At 40.4% G+C, this 24,611-nt stretch overlaps 1 protein-coding gene across 8 annotated transcripts in view; it reads right to left on the reverse strand.

Annotated features, from left to right (window-relative positions):
- utrn (utrophin) overlaps nt 1-23,728 on the reverse strand; it is a 208,672-nt gene extending 184,944 nt beyond the window's left edge. For 6 of the 8 annotated variants that reach the window (XM_015947253.3, XM_015947261.3, XM_015947257.3 and 3 more), the window contains exons 1-3: nt 13,823-13,981; nt 1,852-1,913; nt 1,505-1,597 (exon numbers count right to left, since the gene is read on the reverse strand). In XM_015947253.3, coding sequence (XP_015802739.3) covers nt 1,505-1,597; nt 1,852-1,913; nt 13,823-13,904 — 237 coding nt within the window. In that variant the 5' untranslated portion in view covers nt 13,905-13,981. Of the gene's footprint in view, nt 1-1,504; nt 1,598-1,851; nt 1,914-11,144; nt 11,403-13,822; nt 13,982-20,908; nt 21,058-23,540 lie in introns of those variants that run through there. The other 2 variants (XM_015947254.3, XM_015947258.3) reach the window with 2 other exon arrangements.
- Between the last annotated feature and the right edge of the window lie 883 nt (nt 23,729-24,611).

A 24,611-nucleotide genomic window follows, 5' to 3' on the forward strand; every position in this document is an offset into this window, starting at 1 on the left:
TACTGACATGTTCTAATATTATCAGATGAAAAACTAAATTATCAGACATGCTGTCTCATCTGCTGCTTTTCTAAACTTGCAGAAAGTAACAAAACGATTTGAAAGCCACTATTTGTGGATTCTCTGAAAGTTTCCATGGAGTGTGTGACAACTTATTTTTTCAGTCATTTTTGGAAATAGTGATCAATTTTGATTAATTCACAGCCTATGTTTAATTACATTTAAAAATTAGTTGTTTGACATCCCCAGTTATAATAAATGTCTACAGATGAGATCAAACAAAACAGATGAGAATTGCCCTTAAGCTGTTTAATTGGACCAAGCATTTTAGGTCACAGATAGATGTAGCTTAGGGTCTCTGTCTATACACCTTATAAGACAATTTAGGTGATGGCATGTTGTTTTTCTGCTATTGAACTGTTTTCTAATAATGTTGTGTTAAATAAAGTGAAGGAAGGAGAGAAATAACGTTTCCCTAGCAGTTTTTAAAAATGTCCCCATGTAATCCGATTAATCGATTAATCGTGTCGAGACCCCATCCGATTAATCGATTATCCAAATAATCGTTTGTTGCAGCCCTAATGGTGACCAAACAGGAAAAGGGTGATTTTTGTCCAATTTTCTGAAATAATTATTATTTTAGGAGACACGAGGTTTTGGCAAAAGTTAGGTTACTGCATTCATACCAGGACTGCATGATATTAGGAAAACCTGTGATGCGCCATAACAGTGATGAATATTGGGATGACGATATGACTTGCAATACATAAACAAACACTTAACCCATGAGCAAAAAAAATCAAAAACAAAGGCAATTCAGAATTTCATAACAAATGGGAAAAGCAAATATTCAGATAAAAAAAATGTGAGGAAGGGGAAAAGAAAATGAACAATAAAAGGCAATCAGTGGATCCTGGAAAAAGTAGAATTGGCAGAAAAAGCATAACGAAGCTAACTCGGGTGTTTGCTAGCCACCTAAAGTAGGTGCCATCTGCCTATAAGAACCCACCCGATTGGCCAAAAGGGTGAAGGGCTCAATTTGATTTGTCAAAAACGTTATGCCTCTGTTTGCCTGACAAAATGTATTATGTGTAGCAAACATCTGAGCTGACCATTCTTTGTGTTTTTTCTGTTGTTTGCGATAAGCGTATGCCGATAATGCGATGATGATACATTTGCGATGTATTGTGCAACCCCAATTTATTCTGCAGTGACATACTTGATTATGAGACAAACCCAACATCACATAAAATGGAGAAAAGCTCATTTAAAAGCATGTGATACCGACAAAAAACATAAGGAGAAAAACTACAAATGGCTGCATTAAAAATCCGGTGTCAGCAGCCAAAATGAGAAAGTAACTAGATGTGATGTTCACGAATGAATCTAATCTTTTGAAAGTGATCAATGAGAGAAGATTCTTTGTAGAGAGTCGTTCATCTTGTCTCCCAAGAACTGAAAATCTCCAAGCAAAGCCTACAGGTGTACATGTGCAGTAACTCACCAAGACTGTATTGGTGAGACCCTCCAGCAGGTCCAGCAGCTTCCTACCATCCCTTAGATCAGAAAATAGATCTTTTATAGGTGTCTTTCCTGTCTGAAGAGAGAAAAACACAAAAAATGAACAGAGTCAACAGGTGCTAAATTGTAACGAAAGCTAAATAAATAGCAGCCTCAGAATTTAAACCAAAATCCAAATAATAATAAAACACAGCAAAAAATTTGCAGAACATTGTGCTAATAAGATGTTTTGCTTCATTATCTGATGGTATAATTACTGCTGTGCTAAAATCTAAAAGCAGGACCACACACACACAGGAACTTGGTGGTTGCATGCTGTGTTTCACATACCTTGGAGAACTGCGCGTTGATCCATTTGGTGAATGTTTTCTTCTGTACTGCGTCATGTTCATCTGTGGGGGGAACGGACAGAGTCAGGAGGTCTGATGAGGGATGCTAAGAGCACCGTTAACAGGTTTGTATCAGGAACAAACTCTGGTTTGGGTCAATCCGGCTCTCTCACTCAGAGGTAATTGTAACTTCAGGCAATGACGGCTTAAAAGCAGCCAAATCAATGCGGCTGGAACATCAGAAAATTACATGAAAGACAAGAAGAGCATTTTCAATAATGTGCTCAAATGTTAAAAGGTGCACAGAGTGCAAAGTCATACACCAAACCAACTTGCACACACACACGCATGCATGCATGCGCACACACACACCGGCTCATTATATTGTTCTAGCTGAATCAAACTGTACACATATTTTACATTCTCTCCCCACTTGACTCCCTCCCACACAGCTCCTCCTTTATACTCTGACGTGGCTCTCCAATAAGGCCTCATTATGTTTCAGGCACAAGGTCAGCTGCTTTGATGTTCCTGGACGGTGGCCGGCTCGTGTAACGGATCAGAGTGGCTCGGACCACAGCTTTGGGATTCTCGGTAAACGACTTTCTGATAACCCACAAAAGGAAAATGAGGAAAACCCAAACAGCCTGCTCTTTTCCTGATGTGCTCCACATATAAATGTGTATAACCTTAACATTACTTAGGTGACAGATTATGTGAGAGAAGTTTTCTGATATTATCAAGGAAGAAAAAACTGCTTAAAGTGCTGCCATGTTTGGTTTGGCGCCTGCTTATATAATCTGTGAAAGAACTTGTTCCCTGCATCTGTATAAGAATAATACACCCCCAGGGTGTCACGTTTTGTAGGGATGTTAGAACCCAAAGTGCAGAAACCCAGGACGACACGAGGCTAGGGCTGGGCGATATGGCAAAAATAGAATATCACGATTTTTCCAATATTTTATCACGATTTCGATTTTATCACGATTTTTTATCCATGAATAGCATGACTTCAATTGCATATTAAAGAAGAGAAACATTGAATAAATAAACATTTATTCATATTAGGGATAATCAGCACAGTGCTAACACACTTATATTTTAAACTCACACCAGAGATGATAAAAGCCCTGAGAGAAACAATTACAAAAATCAGTTTTTCTCGTTTTTCAAGTTACTTAACATAAATTAAAATCATAAACATATTTAAAGTGCAAACATGTCAATTGCAAACGTATTGTGCAAACATTAACTTGTTCAAAATACTATGTAGCTCCCAGTTGCTCATGTAGTGGATAGTTAAGCTCAAATACGGCCCTGATGTGCGGCTGGACCAGAGATCGCTTGTGGTAGCAAATAACTGCGCATTCTGAATATTTTCTGCAACAAGTCTCTAAATAAAGTAAAATTTTCTAGTGCAGATTGGAGACAACCCATAGAAGCACTGATTTGATCTCATTTCAGAGAAAAATAGAACAGGTTAGATGCACCTAATAAATAAAATTACTAACAAACTCAGGAATCTTTCTTTGCTTCACTGTTCTGGTGCTGAAAACATCACTAATGCGGATCAAAGGAGATACACAGATGAATGCACCTCTTATTATTTGGAAACTACGTTTACTGCAGCTGGCAGAGGCAGAGATTGTTTCTATTGATACACGGAATTTACAGAATCATTTTAAATTGTAATAGGGGAAGACTGCAGGAGGGAGCGGTAAAATACAGGGGGTCCCCAATAAAAACAATAAACTACGAGTCTGATGAAACCCGCTGGTTTTCCATCAGGCAGTCACGGGGCAGCTCCAACGACCCAGTGACCGAGCTCAGTCCGGTACCGACACCGGCTCGGCAGAGGGTGGACTAGCCGAGGCGGCGTCGTGCTCTGCTTAAGAAGCGGTGTTATTTTCCTGCTTCAGAAGAAGCGTCCAACGTGTTTTTACGCTTTCTCCGACACATGTCACGTCACTAAGTTGTTAGCGCCGCGCGCTAAGGAAACCCTGTGTTCCTCTTCGGAACGAAAACCTCGTTGTCGCTCTCAGCCGCGGCGAAGCCATGTTTGTTCACACACAAGTGAAAACAAGCGGGGCACTAATATATTACTATGACTCACTCTGATTGGTTAAGGGTCAAACAAAGGCGTGTCATTCGCCTGAGGTAAGTTCCCTTTTCATTCAGAGGCAGAAATTCAACAGCAGAGCTGTGAATCGTGATAAAACGGTCTCTCAAAAATGACAGACCGTCAGATGTGTAGATCGTAAAATGGTCTAAAATCGTCATATCGCCCAGCCCTACACGAGGCAGGAGATAATGTAAAGTAAAATCCTTTAATTTTGATGGATAAAACGAAGAATAAATCCAGGGGCAGGGAGCCAAAGTCCAAAAATGTCCAAAATCCAAAATAAACTAGAGATCCAACTGAGACACGAGAAACACTAGAGACTAGGAATGAGAGACTGACAGAATTACCACAAACAGCAACAATGGACCGACAAGACAGGGCTTAAATACACTGGGGCATAATGGGAGGCAGATGAGCTGCAGGTGTGTGGAGTGTGGGGGGAGGACCAGGTGAAAGCAATGACTAATCAGGGAAGAAACTAACATGACCTAAGAGTGAACCTAAAAACAGAAAAGCAACCATATAACTAAAATTCTAAAGGGAAGGAGAACTACAAAAACCGGTGGGACAAAACATATTAAAGAGACTGATAAAAATGAAAAGCTGAAACTATAAACACTGCAGAGGGATGACTGGAGAAGACTAAAGGAACACAGGAGACACAGAAATGAGATGCAGACAAAGGACATATGAGGGCGCTATGAAACACAAAAGGAGAACCTGGAGTGGGAACTGGAGGGGCTGGGGAACAAAGGGACACAGAACATGACACAGGGAGAGAGTTAAAGATACCATAACTATCTCTGCTTCCAAGCTCTGTGACCGAGGGCCTTTACATTTGAAGGTTATGTAGAATTTATTTTCATTTGAACTCATTTAAATTTTTTTCTTAATTTTGTTATAAAGTTATTTCCCCAAAAAGAATCTAATTTCACCATTTCTTTCACATTTACCTTAACTTTGAGGTAAAGGGTAAACTTTTGATAATGCAGAACGTGTTTTGGAACCTTCAGTTCTGAGTTTCCCAATTAAATTAAACTTAAAATTAGCAATTATCATCTAGCTTTAATATCGTGATTTATGATATTGTCTCCCCTGTATTGTGATATTGATCGTATCGCCAGATTGTTGCTAATACACACCCCTACTGACAAAACTCTGTTTGACTTTATCAGAATCAACACTCAGACAAATCAGCTTAGTAAAGTAAAAACATCAAATCTGATTTTCACTTTCCTCCCAATTCCTAAGCAGCAATAAAAAAAATCCCAAAGTGTTCTCAATCTAAAGTTGGTATCGGCATGTTAGAGCTGTATCGATGCCAAATTCATGTCAGCTCACAAAATATTCTAAAAAAATACCGTATTATTTATCCAAGTCTGTTGCAGGCTTGTACATGTTTCACATCATTTCAGCAGCAGCGAGGGTAACTCTAGGATGCAGTCAAAGAGTTTGTGCCGATGCCACCAAAGGGTTAAAGGTTATGATCATCAGGGCCAGCAGTCGCTTGCTTCTTTGTTACGCGTGTGTGTAGAGTGTGTGTTTGCAGCCGTTGGCTGGGTGAGAGGATATAACAACAAGAATGTAACGCACATGGAGGCCAGGAGCAGGGGTGAGAAAGGTGAAGAGGTGAGGATGAGATAAATGGTGGTAGGATGAAGGCCCAGACACTGAAACTTCTAGTGGCAGCGTTTACACGTCCTGTGGACTGTGGAGACTTTCTTTAGAGACGACAGAAAATGGGACAACAAGCAACTGGACAGGTGAGAAGATAAGGCTGAACAACAGCACATCAGTTTGAACTGGTGATATGACCAAGAAGTTGACTGGAGAAGAACAAAACAAGCAAAAAGAAATGTTTGTTTTTGACCCATTCCAGCATGATTGACGGTGGTTCTGTGTCATACGGTAAAAACTTAAACATGTTCTGACAAGAAGCACCAAGAAAAATGGGAAAAGCCAGAAAAACAGAAAGATTTCAAAATAAACAATGGAGAACATAGAACTACAAGATGAAGATTTTAAGTAAAGAGACAAATAATGACAAGATGACAGTCACAGAGAAGCGTGCTCCAGGTAGGGGCCTCACACATCAGTTCTCTGAGGTCCCCTAAGAGTCAGATCCAGAGGACTCGGGTCTCCTCTGAACTTTTCTATTTCTGCAGGACAATAAACCTGATTCATGCTCTGCTCCCCCTCCATCTGACTGCTCCTCCTGCTCAGGAGAGCACAGGAATGTCTATCTGCAGCCCAGATCAGAGATGAGTGTGATTGTACGCGCCTGGAGGAAGAAAAAATAAAGCTACCTCCCCCTTTTACAGAGAGGAGTCGGTGGATTCATGATACATTACCACGACAATACTTGTGTTCAATTATGTGTCTGCTAATTAGAGAAAATGTCACAATTTGAACGAATATTCAAATGACAAGAGACAAGTCACATACCAGATCAGTTAAACCTCCGCAACTCTGTTTATAACTTCTAAAGACATCACTAATGCTATAAAACAACTAACAACAATAAAGGAAGCATATTATTATAAAAGTAAAAATAACCTGTGTAAATTATGCCTGAACACTTAAAAAAATGCCCAATAAGATTAGATTTATAATCATCGTTTATAGTGATTTTTCATTTGACAGAAAATGAACCGATGCCCATGGGATTATCAGTAAATTTCATTTTAAAGTGACCATCAGGCGTTCCAACAAAATTTCTGTTATGATTGTAATAACTGAGAAAAATAATCATTTGGGGCCGTACAATATAAACTAGCATTGATTTGCTTATTTCAAAACCATTGAGTGTTTAAAGTGTTTTAATTGTTTAAAAAAGTAAAAAACATTTTGTCAGACTAAGGCCTAGTCCACACGTAGCCGGGTTTTTTAAAAACGAATATCCACCCCTCCAAAAACTTGCATCCACACCACCTCGTTTTAAAAAAAACTCTGTCCACACGTACCCGGATAAATACGTTGTTAAGGACATGCCAGACCTGTAGGCGGCAGTACTTCCCCCGTTCTTAACCTCGTCCTTTGTCTGTGGTCTTCCTCAAGGAGCAGTAACTCCGCTTGCAAAAACAAACAAGAAGAAAGCGCTTGGACAATTGATAAAGCGAGCGCAGCTCTGAGGGCATCCATGATGCCGGCTAGAGTAAACACAGGTCGCACACGTGATGTCAGCATTTTTTTGTCGCGGAAAGTGACGTTGCGGACCTTAAAACTCCGGTTTTGTCTGTCCACACGCAGACACCCAAAACGGAGAAAACGCAGATCTTCACTTTGGCCGGAGTTTTTAAAAAGATCCGTTTTCGTGTGAAAAAACTCAGTTTTCATGTGGATGACAGGCCAAAACGTAGACAAATATCTACCTTTTGGCAGATCCCCGGCTACGTGTGGACAGGGCCTGACTTTTAATAAATAAAGCTGAACAGCAATTTTCCAATTGTCAGCACTTTTAAAGTGACAGTGTGTATTTTTTCCTGGCCGGGGGGGGGGGGGGGGCGCAGTAGATACCTAAATCATTGCAGTATTTTTGTGTTGGAGTAAGACCTTACCAACGGATTCCCATTAGGGTCAAAAAGCCCTAGGGAGTGCAAACTTTCGCAAAATAAGAAGCACATCAGACTCCCTTTCATCATTGGCAACATTTACCATTTATAAGGTAAATGTGTGAAACAACAATAATTAAAAATGACAAAAGTTTTGTAATCGTTTGTTACAAATCAGTAAATGTATTTTGTCCTCAAGGGCTCCCGTAGACGAAAACATGGCATCTAATATGGCGTCGCCCAGAGACTTAGACCTGCTCCCATGTATTTTAGACCTGATTTTAATGGTTATATATTACAAAGTTGCCCATATTTTCTACTGGTCATTATTTCACTAATTTCCAACAACATTGTGATGGATATTTCCAGAAATTAATGGTACAAACTACACATTGTCTCTTTAAATCAAACATCCCTACTTCACTAAAAAACTAAACAAAACCAAACAAAATGTCGCTTTTTTGCTTTTTTTTAAGATGTTTTATTTTGAAATAAGCTGCTGATGCAAATCTACATCCTCATGCACAATGAATTTAAACAAAAATAAAATGTTAATTAAAATGTTATAATCACATCACATGGGGCAACAGAGGCACATGAGCGAAGTGCTTGCCTTGTAATCAGAAGGTTGCAGGTTAGAGCCCCACTCAGTCTGTCACTGTCATGTCCTTGGTGGTCGAGGGACCGGTGGCACTTGTGCTCAGCTCGCCTCTGTCTGTGCGCCCCAGGGCAGCTGTGGCTACAATGTAGCTCATCACCACCAGGGTGTGAATGTGTGTGTGAATGAGTGAATGATTTATTGTGTAAAGCACCTTGGGGGGTTCCAGTACTCAAGAAGGCGCTATAGCAAATACTTACCATTTACATCAAATTTTGCATTTACTTAATGATAATTCCTGTTTATTCTTGCATTGTAACGATTACTGGGAAACGCTGATGTTATTCATCCAGAACAATTGGCTTTAAATGTTTTTTCTGTGTTTGCAGCCTTTCATCCGTTGTTTGGTACCATTACTGAGTCGGATGTTCTGCTGTCATTTCAAGAATGTAACAGCCCAGTTCATATCTACTGACAAAACTTTAGTAATGCTAGCAAACCTTTTGGGTCACTTTGTCAAGTGGCAGCCAGCCAACTCAAAACCTAACCCAGAGAGCAGAAAAAAGCAGACTACACAGAAACTGTCAGACAAGGGTTTCCATGTGTTTGCAGAACAAATATTCAACCCAAATATGTTTCAGATAACCAGCACAACAATTTTAGCAGATCTGCCTGCAAGTGGTACTTCCGTTTGAGAGCAGCCAAACAGAAAGTGAAGACTACATCTTGATCTTTTTAACTAAAATAAAGTTCAAATAAATAATCAACAAGGCTGCCGCTGACATCTTCCAACCGACTGTTGGTTTGTCCAACTTAACCAAGAGTTGAAGATAAAAACCAAAGTGCAAACAGCAAACCTCAAAACATGGAAGGAATGAGGGGGAGAAGGTAATGGGGACACAGCCAGCTGAGAAAACAGATCTTTAAAAAATAACAAATAAAACACTACAGCCTGAACAGGTGAAGAGCTAGTGACCACACAGCAGGGTGAACGAGGGACACCAGCAGGGAGGCACTGAGGTGGAAATCAAACAAACCCTGAGAGTTTCCACGACAACGTCACACAGCAAACATACAAGCTTGGAGGGTGGACAAAGGTAGGTATTTACTAAGTTTTCTGCACCGGTGATCAGCTCTAACTTTAACTAATGAATAATGAGCAGCTAACTTTCTAAAAATTCATGTGTGGTCACTTACTGAGGCTGGTGATGGCAACCAGACCAACTTATTCAGTGATCTGCCCATCTGAAACTCAACCTGATTCTTTTGGTGCATGAATGCACCATTTCCAAGAAATTATAAAAAAAAAGACATTTTCACTATTGATTTAAACATTTTTACCATTCTTTGTGAAGAAATTGTCCAAATTTTGTATTTTTAGTTTGTATTGATCCATAAAAACAGAAATGCATCCCTACTAAATGTGCTGATGGTACAAGAGCACAAACCAGATCATTTATAATGAAAAAAATACCGTTGGGTAGAAGTTTAAATTTTAACTGCATTAAACAGATTATCTGACTTTCCTGATAAAACAATAAAAATAAGTTATGTGTGTGTATAATAAAGGTGTGGTTTACTCATTTATGCAAAACATTTGCATTGTTCTCTAGTGTAAACCAATGCCTTATGAGTCATTTACAAGCATTAAGCAATGATGCTCCTGTCATGAGATGCAGAAATTTGTGGAGTTTGCTGGTGTTGAGGTGGGGTGAAAACAGTAGGATTACTCATTATTAATATTAATGATTTGCACATACTTTGCTTCTGATTGTCTAACAGAACACGTTCATCCATGTAGCAAAGTCACCATCACCCAGACGCTCTCTGCTTTCTCTTCTCTGTGCAAAAATCTTTTTTTATAAAGCCTCCCTGTGGGTGGGTGTGAGCCATGATGGGAGGGGCCATGAACCCAAATTCACAGTGTGACATAGATATGTGAGGATTTTCAAATCCTAGCATTTCACTGCCTATTTTCTATCAGAAGCTAACGCAGGAGATAGGTGTAGGAGACAGTTTTCATGTTCAGCCTGCATGGAAAACTCAAAAGTGATGGATTATAATTATAACAAATAATAATGAAAAAATGTTTTCTTCAGTCAACCATACCTTTCATACCTTTAAGTGACTTTTTACAAAAAAGCTAAGATGTCGTGATGCATCTGGAGGGAGGTTCTGAAGTTTGCTTTAGTCTTGGATAAAAAGAACCCCAGAGCTCATTTTAAGATGTTATTAAAACATTGATAACTAGAATACACAGATTTTTGGGTCAACCATCACCTGGTACTAAACCTAAAGAACAAGCTGCTCTCACACACCCACAGACAACCATTCAGTTTGTGTTTTCTTGGCAGAGATGTGCATAATTTTAACTGTAGGTTGAGAGGAATCCACAGAATTCCTATAATTTCTCCGTGCATGCCTTCCTCCTTCCTGCAGTGGTTACTTGTCTGAGCTTGTCCCAGCCGGCGCAGCCTTGTTGACACTTCCCTCGCCGTGATCCGGGGAATTTGTAGGGAAAATACTCGGGACGTCCAGAGAGATTAACGCGTATCCCTGCTTGCAATCATCAAAACACCCCTGTGGTCTGCGAAGGTGCGTGAATTGTTGTAATTAGTAGTAAAGGGAAAACAAGTGAGGTGAAGCGTGCAGGAATTTCGTGAAGTCAAAGCAGGCTGAAAAAGTTGTGCGTGCCAGGTCGAACAGCGATAAACTAAAACCACACAGTTTGAAAAAGACAGAAAGGGATGAAACTGTTTAGTTTACACAGCTTAAAAATAATTCTTGGTCCTTTTTTATAGTTGTATATTTGTCTCAATTTCCTTAAATGCTTCCTGAATGACCATTAAATATATCAGGCACAAGCTATTGGTTGGTGTCTGTACAAAGAAGCAATCCAACAGTCTGTTCACAAGTTACTTTAAAAGTTTACAATCTTCTGAATGAACTTTAGAGCATTTTACCACCAAAACCTGCAGTTTGGGTCATATTTATCAGCCGTGAAACCTGCTAAAACATCCTACCTCTGAGTTTAAGTCCAGGTTCTGCCATCTTTAAGCATTAGAGGAAGCAATAAACCCCAAAAAAGGACAAAGAGGAGAGGACACAGTCCGAGGGTAACAGTGCAAAGCGGGCTGTGATATCCCTCTCTAATCTGCTTTGGTCACTCTATGTCCAGCAAGAGAGGAAAAGATCAGAAGAATGCAGCAGCAGAGGGAGAAGAAGGGAGGGAAAGATGGACACTGTCAGGGAAAAGGGACGAACGGGGCAGGCCAGCAGTGATGAGACAAGAGGACGTGCACAGAGCAACAGTTTGGCCCCGTCTCAACATTTTATGCCATCACCAGAAAAAGGAAAACAAAAGAGAAGAAAGATAAACAATCACAAGCCGTGACGATGGTGGAGATTAACCCTCTGAAATCTCCTCACTGTCTACAGAAAAACTAGAGCATGAATGAGATATAAAATCATAAAGCATTTATGTTGTCAGCTTATTATCACCATAAGAAACCTCATTTAAATTAGGAGGAAATACTATCTTTATTTTTATTGATGCTATTAAGCTCTTGAAGAGCTTGTTTGTTATTATATTACTAAGAAAACGCCATACTGGCCTTTTGGGGTGTCTGTTTAAAGAGATAATGTGTATATTTTTAGGGCCGGGAAAATTAGCTCGTGTTAAAAGTAAAGGACGTAATTAATTTGACCATCTCTCCAACCCTGAACCACCATTCTCCAAAATATTTCCATATTTGCCCCTGGACAATATTGCTAAACCATCATTTACGGGCCCAAAAAAAGTTCAAGTTTCTACCATATTATGGACTCCCAGCATCAAGGATTCTTTTGAGCGGAGAAGATGAACAGAGACAGAGCGCCCATGCGCTCCAGCAGCATCTGCGTCTTGCGCTCGGCCACAGTAACATTCTCAAAGCAAACATTCTCACCAAAATATATTTAACACACGATCGTTCATAACGGCCTTGGTACTTTCTGTCTTTTATTCGGGCCTGACGCGCATCGCTGCTGCGCTCATCACCCGTGCTCCACGGCCGTGGCCAGGCAGCGTTTTTTTCAGGAGAACAAGATCCTGCAACTCCCTGAGGCAGATGCAGGATCAGAGACAGACAGGACAGGATAATAAGAAAACAAAACAAAGAGCACGGAAAAGAAAATGTAGGCAGATTTATCCCACTACAGGTTTTGACGTTATAAAATAAATATTATTTATAAGCTCATAATATTCATATATTCCATAAAATTCAGATCACCTTCAAAACTCCGTCCCACCCAAGGGGGGCCATGCCAGTGAGGTGTCCCTTATTTATTTTGGGGGAGTTGGCAATCCTAGTTCAACTGATGCTGTGGAAAATGATATTAACATTGAATAACATAAGCTAACTGTACTAGATTTATTTCCTGTTCATTGTTTACACAACAGACTTTTTCAAACCATGTTTTTGAACAGAAACTGGATTTGATTTAAGGTTTTCTCTGTGATTTTACACACTTCAACAACTTATGCACTTTCTAAATAAAATGAACCTCTCTTGTATATTTTTTGCATGTTTATTGCTTGTTTTTTCTGGAAAAAAAATTATAATTCATTGCGATTCATTTCTTTCAGATTTGTGATTAATTAGTTAATTTATTTTTAATCGAATCCCGGCCTTAGTATTTTTACCTTTAGTCTCTGGAAATATCCAACAAAATGTTGTCTAGTTGAAAAATATTGGCAGCTTTGTACTATATAAACATAAAAACCGGGTCTAAAGTACATAGTGCTAGCATCTTTGGGGATGGCCTTATTAGACTCCATGTTTCCTTCTGGCTGGCTCGGGGTCCTGCGGCTGTCAAAGACTAGATCGGTGTTTCCCTACCCAGGTCCTCAGGGCACAATGTCCTGCATGTTTTCAATGCTGCCATTTTGAACACCAGTGTTTGCCTGCTGCCACACACCTGACTTAAATAATGAGTGATGAACAGACATCTGCAGCACTTGATGTCCTCCTGAAGAGGCAATGTAAATCAGGTGTGCTGAAGCATAGGCATGGAAATCATGCAGGTCAGTGTGCCCTGAGGAACAGGGTTGGGAAACACTACACTAGATGACTGGCTGGACATTTGATTTACAGAAGTTACATTACCACATTCAAAAACATTTAGACAGTAAGAAACATGAATTTAATATTAAAAACTGATGAACTTTTTCCAAAACCTGTGTGAAAGAACAGAATCGATAAAGAGATGCAATACATTTTGGCTGAGTGGTATTGCCGTGGTATGATGATGTCATCGGCAGGCGCAGAACCCCGAGCAGATCCAGAAACTACAGCGCCAGAAACCTAGCATCGGCATTACATTCTCTTTCACTGAATAATACACTGAAGGACCGTCAAGAGATGGAGATATGGTGTAAAACTACCGTGAAATCTATGTATGTACTGCACCCTGGCACCAGGAAACTACACACTGCCACTTTAACCGACTGAGCGCCAATTTTCTTGGTGACAAAAGTGAAACCTGATTCTGATTGATCATTAATACTGGTTTGACTGGCAGGAAAAAGAAGCACAAACAACAAAGATGCTTAGCATTTATCAAAAGACACACACACACACACAGGGACCATAATAACTGCAGGTTTGAAAACGGAGAATGGATCAGACGCCGCTTTTTACTCAACAGAAAACAACCTTACCCAGTTCCAGGCAATATTCATGCTTCCCTTTTTTTCTGAAGAAGTTGTGCTTTCTCCAGGACATCCATCTGCTCAAGTTCATGGTTGAAAATAAGTATTTTTAAATAAAGAAGAGAGAGAGAACACACTACCGCTAAACCGGAACAGGAAGACAAGGTGGTGGGAGAGTGACAGATGCATGAGAAAAAAAAAACACTAAGAGGAAGCAGAGGTATAAGTGGGTTTCTGCTGGGTGATGATGTAACAGCACGCACAAAAGTGATGAACAGAAACAGGATAAGCTTCAATTTGACTTAATTAATACACGTATTTGATTATATCTATATTGTAAAGTCCCTTCCTGAAATGGCAACCCAAAGAGGTGCTAGCGTACTACAATGGTTAAAACGCTTCTTTACGAGCGTTTGCATAAAAGTGAAACCTATAACAATTACATAACCATTGCAAACAGAGCTGAGTTTCTGAATTTAAGTGCATGGCTATGAGCTGCAGCAGTGCAATAGTCCAGTTGTTTATTGATGTATCGAGTCGATGAGGAGCAGCAGAACAAACCGTTTCTGTTCCCACACAGATGGAGAAACAAAGAGGGACAGTAGAGCGAATGGCTGAATGTTTTTGTGTCTTTTCTGTCCCCTATCGGAGAGGAAGAGAGGAATACTGTGATGTCCAGCAGCTGACTAAATCAAAGACACTTTCTACCACTGAGATTTTCAACATCTGGTCTGGTTTCTCTGGGTGAGGCTTGAGTTGGGAGGGGATCAAAGACGGAGCAGGAACTTCCCACGGTGGCGAGTGTGTCAGAAGGCATGCTGCCCTGTCAGTCGCACATCATCTTTTACTAATAAACCAGTGAACATACAAACAAGCATCTCTGTCACACACACACACCCTCAAGCCTAACTCCTACTGCTGACTAACTTTCTAAATAAAAACCACCTGATTGCATCCCGTGTGTGTGTGTGTGTGTGTGTGTGTGTGTGTGTCAGTGTGTTTAAAACACAAGCACAAAGAAGACTGACTACATTTTGCTACTTGTTCGGCACCATGCCTAAAAGTGATGAGGACAAATCTCCTCCACCCATATTCTAGACAGAAAATGTGTTTCTGTGGTGAGGTTAGGCTCCTCTGAGGACAACTCTGATGTTCAGTCAGCTTCCTTTAAATTTATTATTTTCTTATCATTTTTACTGTACAATGTAAACTCAGATTCAGCAGCACAAAGATAAGAACAAGTAACAAACTGTTCCCAAACAAATCCTGTAAAACGTTTTTGTTCTAGTAAATCTGAAGCTCCAGACGGCAGACTGGCAGCAGAGCTATGGAGCCACCATGAGAAGGAACCAAAAGGGTAAAAGGCAAATTAGACAAAGGCTGATTCACAGTTTTTGCAGCCTGAAACGTTTAGAAACGATCTACTGTTTTTCTACTTTTCCCAGACTCTTCTGAAGAGTCTAAATGTCATCTGTGCTGCTGGGTGGAGTATCAGAGCTGTGCTTGCACATCAACCAAAGACAGTCACACAGAGCAAAACCACACTCAGGGGAGATGTTTTGGACTGAGCCGTCATTCCCAAATTTCCAGGCAGGATTTTGCAGAGAGTTTCCTCCCTCCTTCCCAGGCAGTCGGATTCAGCAGCAACCCAGGAAACGAGCACACACACCAAGGCTTGTGGGCCTCCATATATATCTTTATATATAGTAACATCCAGCTGGCTGGGTGGGTGTTTTTTCTTTCTCTGAGTGGAAAACTCTCACTGACCCATCAAAAGAAAATGAGGGTAATCCAAACGGAGCTAAAGTCAGAAATATGCATTGAGATGTGACACTTTTTTCATTTACAACTATGGCTCCCAATTGCCTCAAACGCTTCAATTATTTATTAATAGGTAATCCAACTCCCTTTAACACACACACACACACACACACACACACACACACACACACACACACACACACACACACACACACACACACACACACACACACACACACACACACACACACACAGCAGCTGACATATTTCCAAACACTTCATCCGCCCTGCTGAAAGAAGCCCAAGCTAGCATTAACAGGATCTGTGGCATGTAGCTGAGCTCGTAGGGCAACAAGCCACACCCTCTTTTTGGTTAAAGCATTCGTTTTCTCTAAAAAAGACGGGGATGATGTCACACCTACCCAAAAATGTGGTAACAACTGGTTCAGCAGGTTTTTCCTGACAGTTCAACTAATTTAATAATCTTTTTATTTAGTCACTTAACAAACCTAAAGAGGAAACTGGATGTTTGTTTGAGGTGAGAATGATTTCCTATAGAGGTTTAAAGCTCCCAACAACACAAATAAAGATTAAAATGTACAAACACTTCTATGAAAATGAAAAGATGCTCACAAAAGATGAAACTGCTTTAAAAAATTCTACCCGTGAACGTATCGTCAATTATTTTTCTCTGTTAAATGTCCAATAATTAAATCAAAACGGACAGCGCTAATATCTCCTTTTAGGAGATTGGAGGTGATTTAGGTGACACCAATAAATGTTCATGTTGGCAGTATTTAGACTACAGTGGGTGTTAGCTAGTTCTCCAAACGAGCTAGATTTAGAGGTCTTACGCTTCAGAGTTGCCAAATTTACCTTTAAAATTGTGTCAAAACATTTCAACATTTATGCTTTCCTCGTTTCACTTTTGAGTTTCCTGTTTACGTTTCTCTGTCTGTTATATTTGCATCTGCATGACAGACCTTTATGCAAATGATTGCTTTCTGTCTACCCTAAAAATAAAAGGAAGAATGGCATCAGTTCCCCCTTTTAACACAGGTTTAATTGTACTTTCAGCACCTGAAAAGCTTTTATTTGTATTGTATCACACCCATCTAACACTGGGTAAAATCCTCTTTTATGCATTTCATTAACCTATTAATGTACTTACTGATATCCTTCATAATCATTCTTAGTTCTGGTCTTTTCAGTCATCTATATCTATTTTTCTCAGATTTAATCAATAAAACCTCCCTGTTTCTAAACTATGGACGAGACTAGCTCAGATAACCAGCGCTGTCATTCACCAGCTGAACTCTCTGATGAAAAATAAAGAGGTTGGGTTAGTGTTCAGTAATGTGTAAAGCTGTTAAACAAGCAGTCCTGAGGCTGAAGATGATTTCTGACCTTTCACATGTCTGCACTTTGGTAAGGGGAGGGGGGAGGGGCACAGAACAAACAGGTAGAACTTTGTGAAAGGTAATCCGAGCAGAACCACGGTCTAACAGAGTGTGTGAGCAGGCTTAATGTTGTAAATCTCAATGTTTGCGGTTTACCAACAGATTTAAAGTTAAAGTCCAACAGTCATCATCACACACTGGAGTCCATCTCCGCGTTTGACCTATCCCCATGGAGGGGAGCGGTGGCTGGTGGTTTAACCCCCAATCCAACCCCTAAAGCTGAGTGTCAAGCAAGGAGGCGTTGGGTCCCATTTTTAAAGTCTTCAGTATGAACCTCGATCTCCCAGTCCCATGGCAGACACTCTACCACTAGACCACTGAGCTTGTTTTGAACCAAATGCACGACAGCATGGGTTCATTTGAACTCAAGAGTTGGTTCACCTTTAAGATCAAGCAAAACTGAACATTTCTGAAGTTTTGACTGTTTGACATGAAGTAGCTTCTTTAGATCAACAAAAACCCATAAGCCACAGATTTTCATTTAACAATGATGCTAATGACACACGAAGAGGTGATTTAAATACGCCAACATTACTAGGGTTTTTTTTATGTTGCCAACTCATGTTTTGAACAAATATTATAACATTTTCACTGGATTTAAATATTAGGTCATAACAAAAAATGTCTATTTTCGACTCTGCAAATAAACTTGCAAAAACAACAAAGCTAAGGGGTTTCTTTGAGAATGTAAATGATAAATGACCCACACTTAGAGCCTTTCAGAGTCAGAGGACTCCAAAGCGCTTTACACTACAGTTTATCATTCATCCATTCACACGCTGATGGTGATGAGCTACAATGAGGCCACAGCTGCCTTGCCTCTCACTGACAGAGGCGACTGGTCCCTCTGACTACACAACAGCAGTATTTTCTGTCCAGAGCCAAGATCGAACCTGCAACCTTCTGACTACTGGACAACCCGCTCTACCTCCTGAGCTACTGCTGCCCCTAAAAGGTAGTAGTGCGCTGTGAAATTACACTTTTAAGGGAATATAACAGAACATGACAGAAACTATCTAACGAATGTGACATTATATGAACTAAAGGCAGGTCCGGGTTCTGATTTTTGTTTGCTTAAACACAAATGACACTTTTATGCATTATTAGTTTTCCTGACTTTCCCATGATTTTTTTTCACGATGCTTGTTGAAGACTGTGGATGTAAATTAAATGCTGTCCATTCACAGCAACTTTTGTGGAGTTAAGCTAAAAGACTATTTAAATCTAACCAACTAAAGTAGTGAATCAACACAAGAAGAAACTAAGGCAAGTAAATGTTCCAAACAGAAGCACGAGTGCAGATTTGTTCCAATAACTCTCACTGACCTCCATGAGTTACACAGCCTTGTGGTCACATGACCAGGTGCACTACTACCTGTCGCCTAAGCTATGAAAACATACCTCCACTCACCTGCTCATTAGCCCCAGCTGTTCCATCTCACAGTAGCTTCTTATCTACACACCTGTTGCTACAGCTGATAAATGAAGCTTTAATAAAAGGAGCATGAATAAAATACCCCAATTTATAGCCATAAAGCTTCTAACAGCTAAGTAATATGACTGCGGTCATCTGAACTCCTACAAAGAACCCCTAACTTCAGCCGTATACCTGTAGGCCCGCTAACACCTTCACACACAACCACATCAATGTTCCAATAATTAGGTCAAAGTCCTGCCAGTTAGCTAAAGTGAGTTCACATTCCTGAAAGCTGCAGCTTGTTTTAGTGCAGACACCCTACATGGTGATTTTTTATTTATTTATTTTTGCAATATTTTGCTATGGTAACCTGAAAGTTTGTAGGAAAGCCTTGAGGTTTGGAGACGAGCGCTGTAAATTAGGAACTCCATGGGCAGAGTGGAATTCCTGGCTCGGAATCTGCCAGCGCTCTGAGGCCAAGTGGGAGAAGGAAAGCTGGCACATGGGCCAGACTGCTTTTTAAAATTTTCTTTAGACTGTGTTTAACAGTTGAACTGTCCATTTGAGAGGAGGCTGAATAAGAACCCTCTAAGCCAGGGGTGTCCAATCCTGGTCCCGGAAGGCCGGTATCCAGCAGGTCTGATGGTTTCTCTCGTCCAACACACTTGATTCAGGTGCTGATTCACCTGTGTAGCAGCTCACCAGGCTCTGCAGAAATCTGTTATCACCTGCTGACTGAAATCAGGTGTGTTGAAGCCGAGTTAAACCTAAACCTGCTGGATACCGACCCTCTAGGACCAGGGTTGGGCAGCCCTAAACCTTTGGGTGATAGAAGTACACAAACATAGGCTTTGTTCGAGATGAGCCAGTTCTGCGCAGATTAGACCAGCGGTGATCGGTGATCGGCGCTCGGCGCGTGCCGGTTAGATTTGTGTCCGACTTGACGCCGACCTGCTCTGACGTCATGCATACGTAGGCAACGATAACCTCGTGAGATCAAGGCGGCCGCAGATTTTGGAGCGAGGCGCTGCAGTTGCTCTCCACCAGCTGCAAAACCTAGACGATGACGGGAAACGCCAGGCTCTCACCTGATCTAAGATCTGATTGGTTCACATTCTGATCCAAACATCCGGTGGTAGAACATGAAACGTTGGTTGGTCACATGTATTCTGTAAATCATGTTATGTTGATGATGGCAGCTATATAGGCCATGAAGAGAAATGTGTTTTGTGTTCTTTTGTCACGTTTCCTATGAGCACACTAAACCTGCAGCTGATAACCTTTACTTATCATTACAGTCATGTCTTCATATGCACATGTCTACAATATATTATTTCCACAAGCATGTGAGGATGTGTTTCGGTCGCTAACAGGCACCAGAATTAACATAAAACATTAAGCAAGTATGAACTCTAACGCGATATCCTCATCTATCGTCACCCGTGAGCTACACATGTAGGGAAATATGTTCGACTTAAACGCCTACTGTCATCCCCCCCCCCCCACCCCCCCCCCCGCTGCGTCCGTCTGCTCTCGACTGCTTTCCAGACGAGGCGCTGCTCAACTCGAACACGGCCTTACTGTTTCTACTGAAGCTGATGGTTGATCTATGCTTTGTCATCATCAGATATATCTGTCATTGGTGCACTTGTGATGACATCATCATAATGTACCCCTTGTTTGCTGTGGCCTAATGGGAAACTGGTGCCATTAGCACTGCTCCGTCTTTAAGTTATTTTTTCTTAAAGGGATTTTATTTTTTTAACAAATGTGTGTGTGGGTTTTTAGAGCACAAGTTGTTCAATGAAGAGTCTTAACAACCATTTAATCTTTAAACTGAGTGCAAAGCTCAAAAGGCTTACCGAGGCTAAACAACTGCATCTTTGAAGAAAGAAGTAAACACAGCACCATTTACAACGCTAAATTATCCTAAATTACCTAAGAAATTCTACGACTCCTCTCAGCAAAACAACAACCTGTTTGTATTTGCCTCTCCCCTTGAGGGTGGAGTCTACAAAAGATTAACCTATGGAATGGTGAGATTGTCAGAGAAACAGATCACTGGGTGTGGCTCTCTAAACCCATCCCTGCATTCTTGTCTTCTCCTTTCTCTGCTGCCATTGGTTACCTATCCTGGCGCTTTCTCTCTCTTTCAGAAAATGTGGTACAGTCAACCGTCTCCGGTTCTCTTCACGCCTTTGTTGCATGCTTTGCCTCAGTCACGTCCCCCCTCTGCCTCCACGGAAACGGAGGTTAACCATGCACAACAGCAGTTCTGGCTCAGTTTGGGTTTCCTTTCAGTGGACAGCCCCTCAGCACGTACAACAAACATGGAGCTCTAAAAAGCCCTCGAAGATCTCTCAAAACACCTCTGCTCTCCAAGCTGGATGTGCTACACAGTTTGTCAAATTTTGACAACAATTATGATAAAAGTGGCAAAAACAACCAGAAACGTACCAGATCTCCACTTGATGATTTCATTAAACTCTTCATTGACTCCTCCTTCCGCAGATTCTCCATATAATGCCATTGTAGATTATTAATCCAACTATAGAACGGATACACCTCCAGACTTCGAGACACAAAGTGAAACAGCTTTTCTGCACCTGCAAAAACATAAATGAATAAAACTTATAACTGCTTTACGCTCACTGAAGCGTTAAAACATCTTATTGTAAGAGTTTTTCTCAGAATTCAAATCCAGCAGCAAAATAAAGTTATCAGATCTGGCAGGAAAGGAAGTTAAAACACTGATTAATGGTTGAGGCAAATTTAAACAAACTGGTTCATTTTCAAGTTTCCAATCTGAGTGTTAATATACATTTTAAAGGATTAAAGTGACAGTGTGTGTTTTTCCTGGGCATATGGCCCCATTGCAAGCAAACAGTATTTTTGTGTTCAAATAAGACCTTTAGGAATGGATGGCCATTAGGGTCAAAAATCCCTGGAAGCGCAGTTTTCGAACAAGTATTTCATCAGATAGTGCTACCTCCAGCTAAATAACAAGCACATCCAGGGTTTCCCCCAAAAGATGGGTTAAGCCTGGCGGCTTTGGCCGTCGGGGGGGGCACTTCGTCCCACAGTGTTCCTCCGTGAGAGTGGGGGTGGGGGTGGGTTGGTTGCACACGTTCTGCTGCTGTTTCTCACCAGTATCAGCTGATGGAGGGCTGTAGTTTTGCTGTACCGTTCGTGTCAGCGGACACGGTAGGGTCGGGGAGGGGGGCGGGGCATGACGCTTATCCTGGCAGGTGGCGCTGGGGGAAACCCTGGCATCAGACTCCCTTTTATCACTGGCAACGAGCGAAGAGGTAAATGTGTAAACAACGTTTACAAATGCCAAATCGGTAAACGAGTTTTGTCCTCATGGGCTCACGTTGAAGGGAACATGACATCTAACATGCCAAGAGATTTAGACCAGCTCCCATGTATTTTACACCTGATTTTTATGGTTATATCTGTCATGAAGCTGCCAACTGGGCATCATTTAAATAATTTTCAACAAAATTTTGATGGATATTTCCAGAGATTAATGATACAAACTACATATTATTACTTTAATGCAGCTGATAATATGGCTAACCATCAACGTATAGACTGAACGTATAACTGAGTCATTTATTTGTAAAAACAACAGCTACTTTTTGATTTTAATTTTTGCTCAGTGTTTCTTCAAATGATTCTCTCTCAACTCAGAGTTAGCAAAGAACAAATAAAATAGTTTACAGATTACGTTTTTCTACAAATATTTAACAAAGCAACTTTTTTTGCTGACAGACATTAATGCAAACTAAACAAAACACACCCACGCCATGAAAGAGTCTCACTGAAGAATAAACACCATCATAAGGGCATAGGGGCATATCTGCTGGTGTAACAACACTGTTGTGCTCTCAATCACATTGTAATTGGATAAGTATGCTCGTGAATAGATGATTACTTAAAGAGCAAGTAACCCCTTCCCGAGTCTTACTCCACTCCTACTTCCTGTTGGAAAAATGCAACATATGCTGTTGCCTGGCAGACCGAGAGGGCGGACCCACTAATAAATACACACGAGCTCACAACAGCATTGTGACGTTGTATGGTACCAGCTGACATCACAAGGCACCTGTTAGCAAATAGCAATGGCAGATTTCAATTCAGACGCCGTGCAAAATTTTTAATTGAAGATGGCACAACACTGACAGTTTCAGGCAGAAAATTTTAAATATAACTAAGATGGACTGAAGTACCAAATTATTGACTGCATGTGTCTACAGCATGATTAGACACTCATTTATATAGTTTATCAGCAAAAAAAAGTTGATTTGGGGGTGACTTGCTCTTTAAAAACTTGTAATAATCAGCCTCATGTATCACCTGATGGAACAACCAGTCACCATGAACTAAATGTACTAACATGATTACAAAAACAACATGTAAAGACTTTTTTCTTTCAGTTAGGTGCTAATACTGGAACTATTGAAACTTTTAGCTGGATTTCTGCTTTTGTTTCATCCAGCATTGACTGTTATGGCAACAATCTTCCATCTTCAGTCCCAAGGCATGTTGACTTGCAGCTCTTAAAGGATGATGTAAGACCCAAATATAACAACTGTAAAGTCAAGGAACGAGCAACGACTATCTGGCAAATGTTTTGTAGAAAATTTCGGTTCCTCTCTCTATAAGAGGAGTAGTTGTGGCGGCCAAAGCAAAACAACGGAAGAGATCTAGTTTAATTTAAACTCTGAAACAGTAAGTTGGGTTTTTCTAGTTATAATTTGACTAATCATGAGTTTACTTGAGCCTTTCCTTGATTAATGTGCAGCTACAAAACACAAAGTGGCGTTTAAACAATGCAACAACAGTGGCTTTGCCGTAGTTAATGTTTTATCACGTTTAAGTATGACTGCCATCCTCAGCCAATTCATATTCAGCTTGCAGAGCTCACACCTACGTGCATAATCTTAGGTTCGGTAACACTGATTGTCTGAAAGCTTGCTTTAGTGCCTTAACTGGAAGTCACAAAAACACAACATATGAAACAGGATGTTTTCAGTTGGAACAAGGATTAAGTTGACAGGTTCGAGTAGTTGTATCACTCACTCACCTCAGCTGCTGTCACCAGGGTCAGGAGGAGACGTGTTCCCTCAAAACAAGCTCAAAATGTGTGAACTATGTCCACAACTAAGCCTCAATATATCAAAAGTTGCCTTTTAAACTAATTTAAGGCATGTTTCATAAAGTGTGGAACACACTTCTATTAGCTAACTAACGTTAAAACGACTATCGTCCTCGAGCGCATCCAGTTGTGACCACAATGTGCCCCCCCCCCCCCCCCTTAAAAAGGCTTTAGCATACGCCTTTTTGCTAGGCAATGAAAAGCAAAACTCATTTACTGCTGTCTTAACAGCATACAAATGAATGTTCCTCAAAAACGGGAAAATGGTAATAACATTTGACGGTTGAGAACAGCGGTGCAGATCCTACAACTTTTTTCCTGTTGCTTTCTTGACTCACTCCACTCCTTGTTGCCTACACCGATGTAAGCTAGCAATAATTAGCGGAAACGCTTGTAGACGTCCTTTCAGAATAAAAAAAAGTTACAGATACTGCAACAAGCTACTTAAAATACAACATGTATTTTGTTTCATCCGCCTATGAGGTAAGGACATCTAACATTGGCATACATTTTTATCAGTAATACCTCATTTAATGACTAGAATATATTTTTGCTTCATTTATTTTGAAGATGCAAACCGGAATTACTTAATCTGATTTGTGTGACTGACTGTTGGCGTGAGCTCTTCCTTTTTTTTTTTTTTTTTTTGCCTGTAAAAGTTTTCCTGACGTAGACATGGAAACATGGCGCGGCGGCAGTGAACGTCACGTGACGAAACACAAATGAAACCATGCGACTCTTTCTAGAAAATAAACTACCTTCATTACAAAAGGGGATGATCTTTAACAATAAAGTTAACTAGTTACATTTAGCCTCAACATATTTGGAAAAACAGTAATACTGTAAACTTATTAAAATATCAATTAATTTGTATTATTGTTGCATAAATATGTATTTATAAATCAAAAACTAGCCATTTCAACTGTTAAGATAGTTAAATACATGGACAAATTAACTGCTGATTCAACTAAATGACTTGTAAGAACCGCCTGATCTAAA

The sequence above is a fragment of the Nothobranchius furzeri genome, chromosome 2 (assembly GCF_043380555.1).
Source record: "Nothobranchius furzeri strain GRZ-AD chromosome 2, NfurGRZ-RIMD1, whole genome shotgun sequence".
NCBI lineage: Eukaryota > Metazoa > Chordata > Actinopteri > Cyprinodontiformes > Nothobranchiidae > Nothobranchius > Nothobranchius furzeri.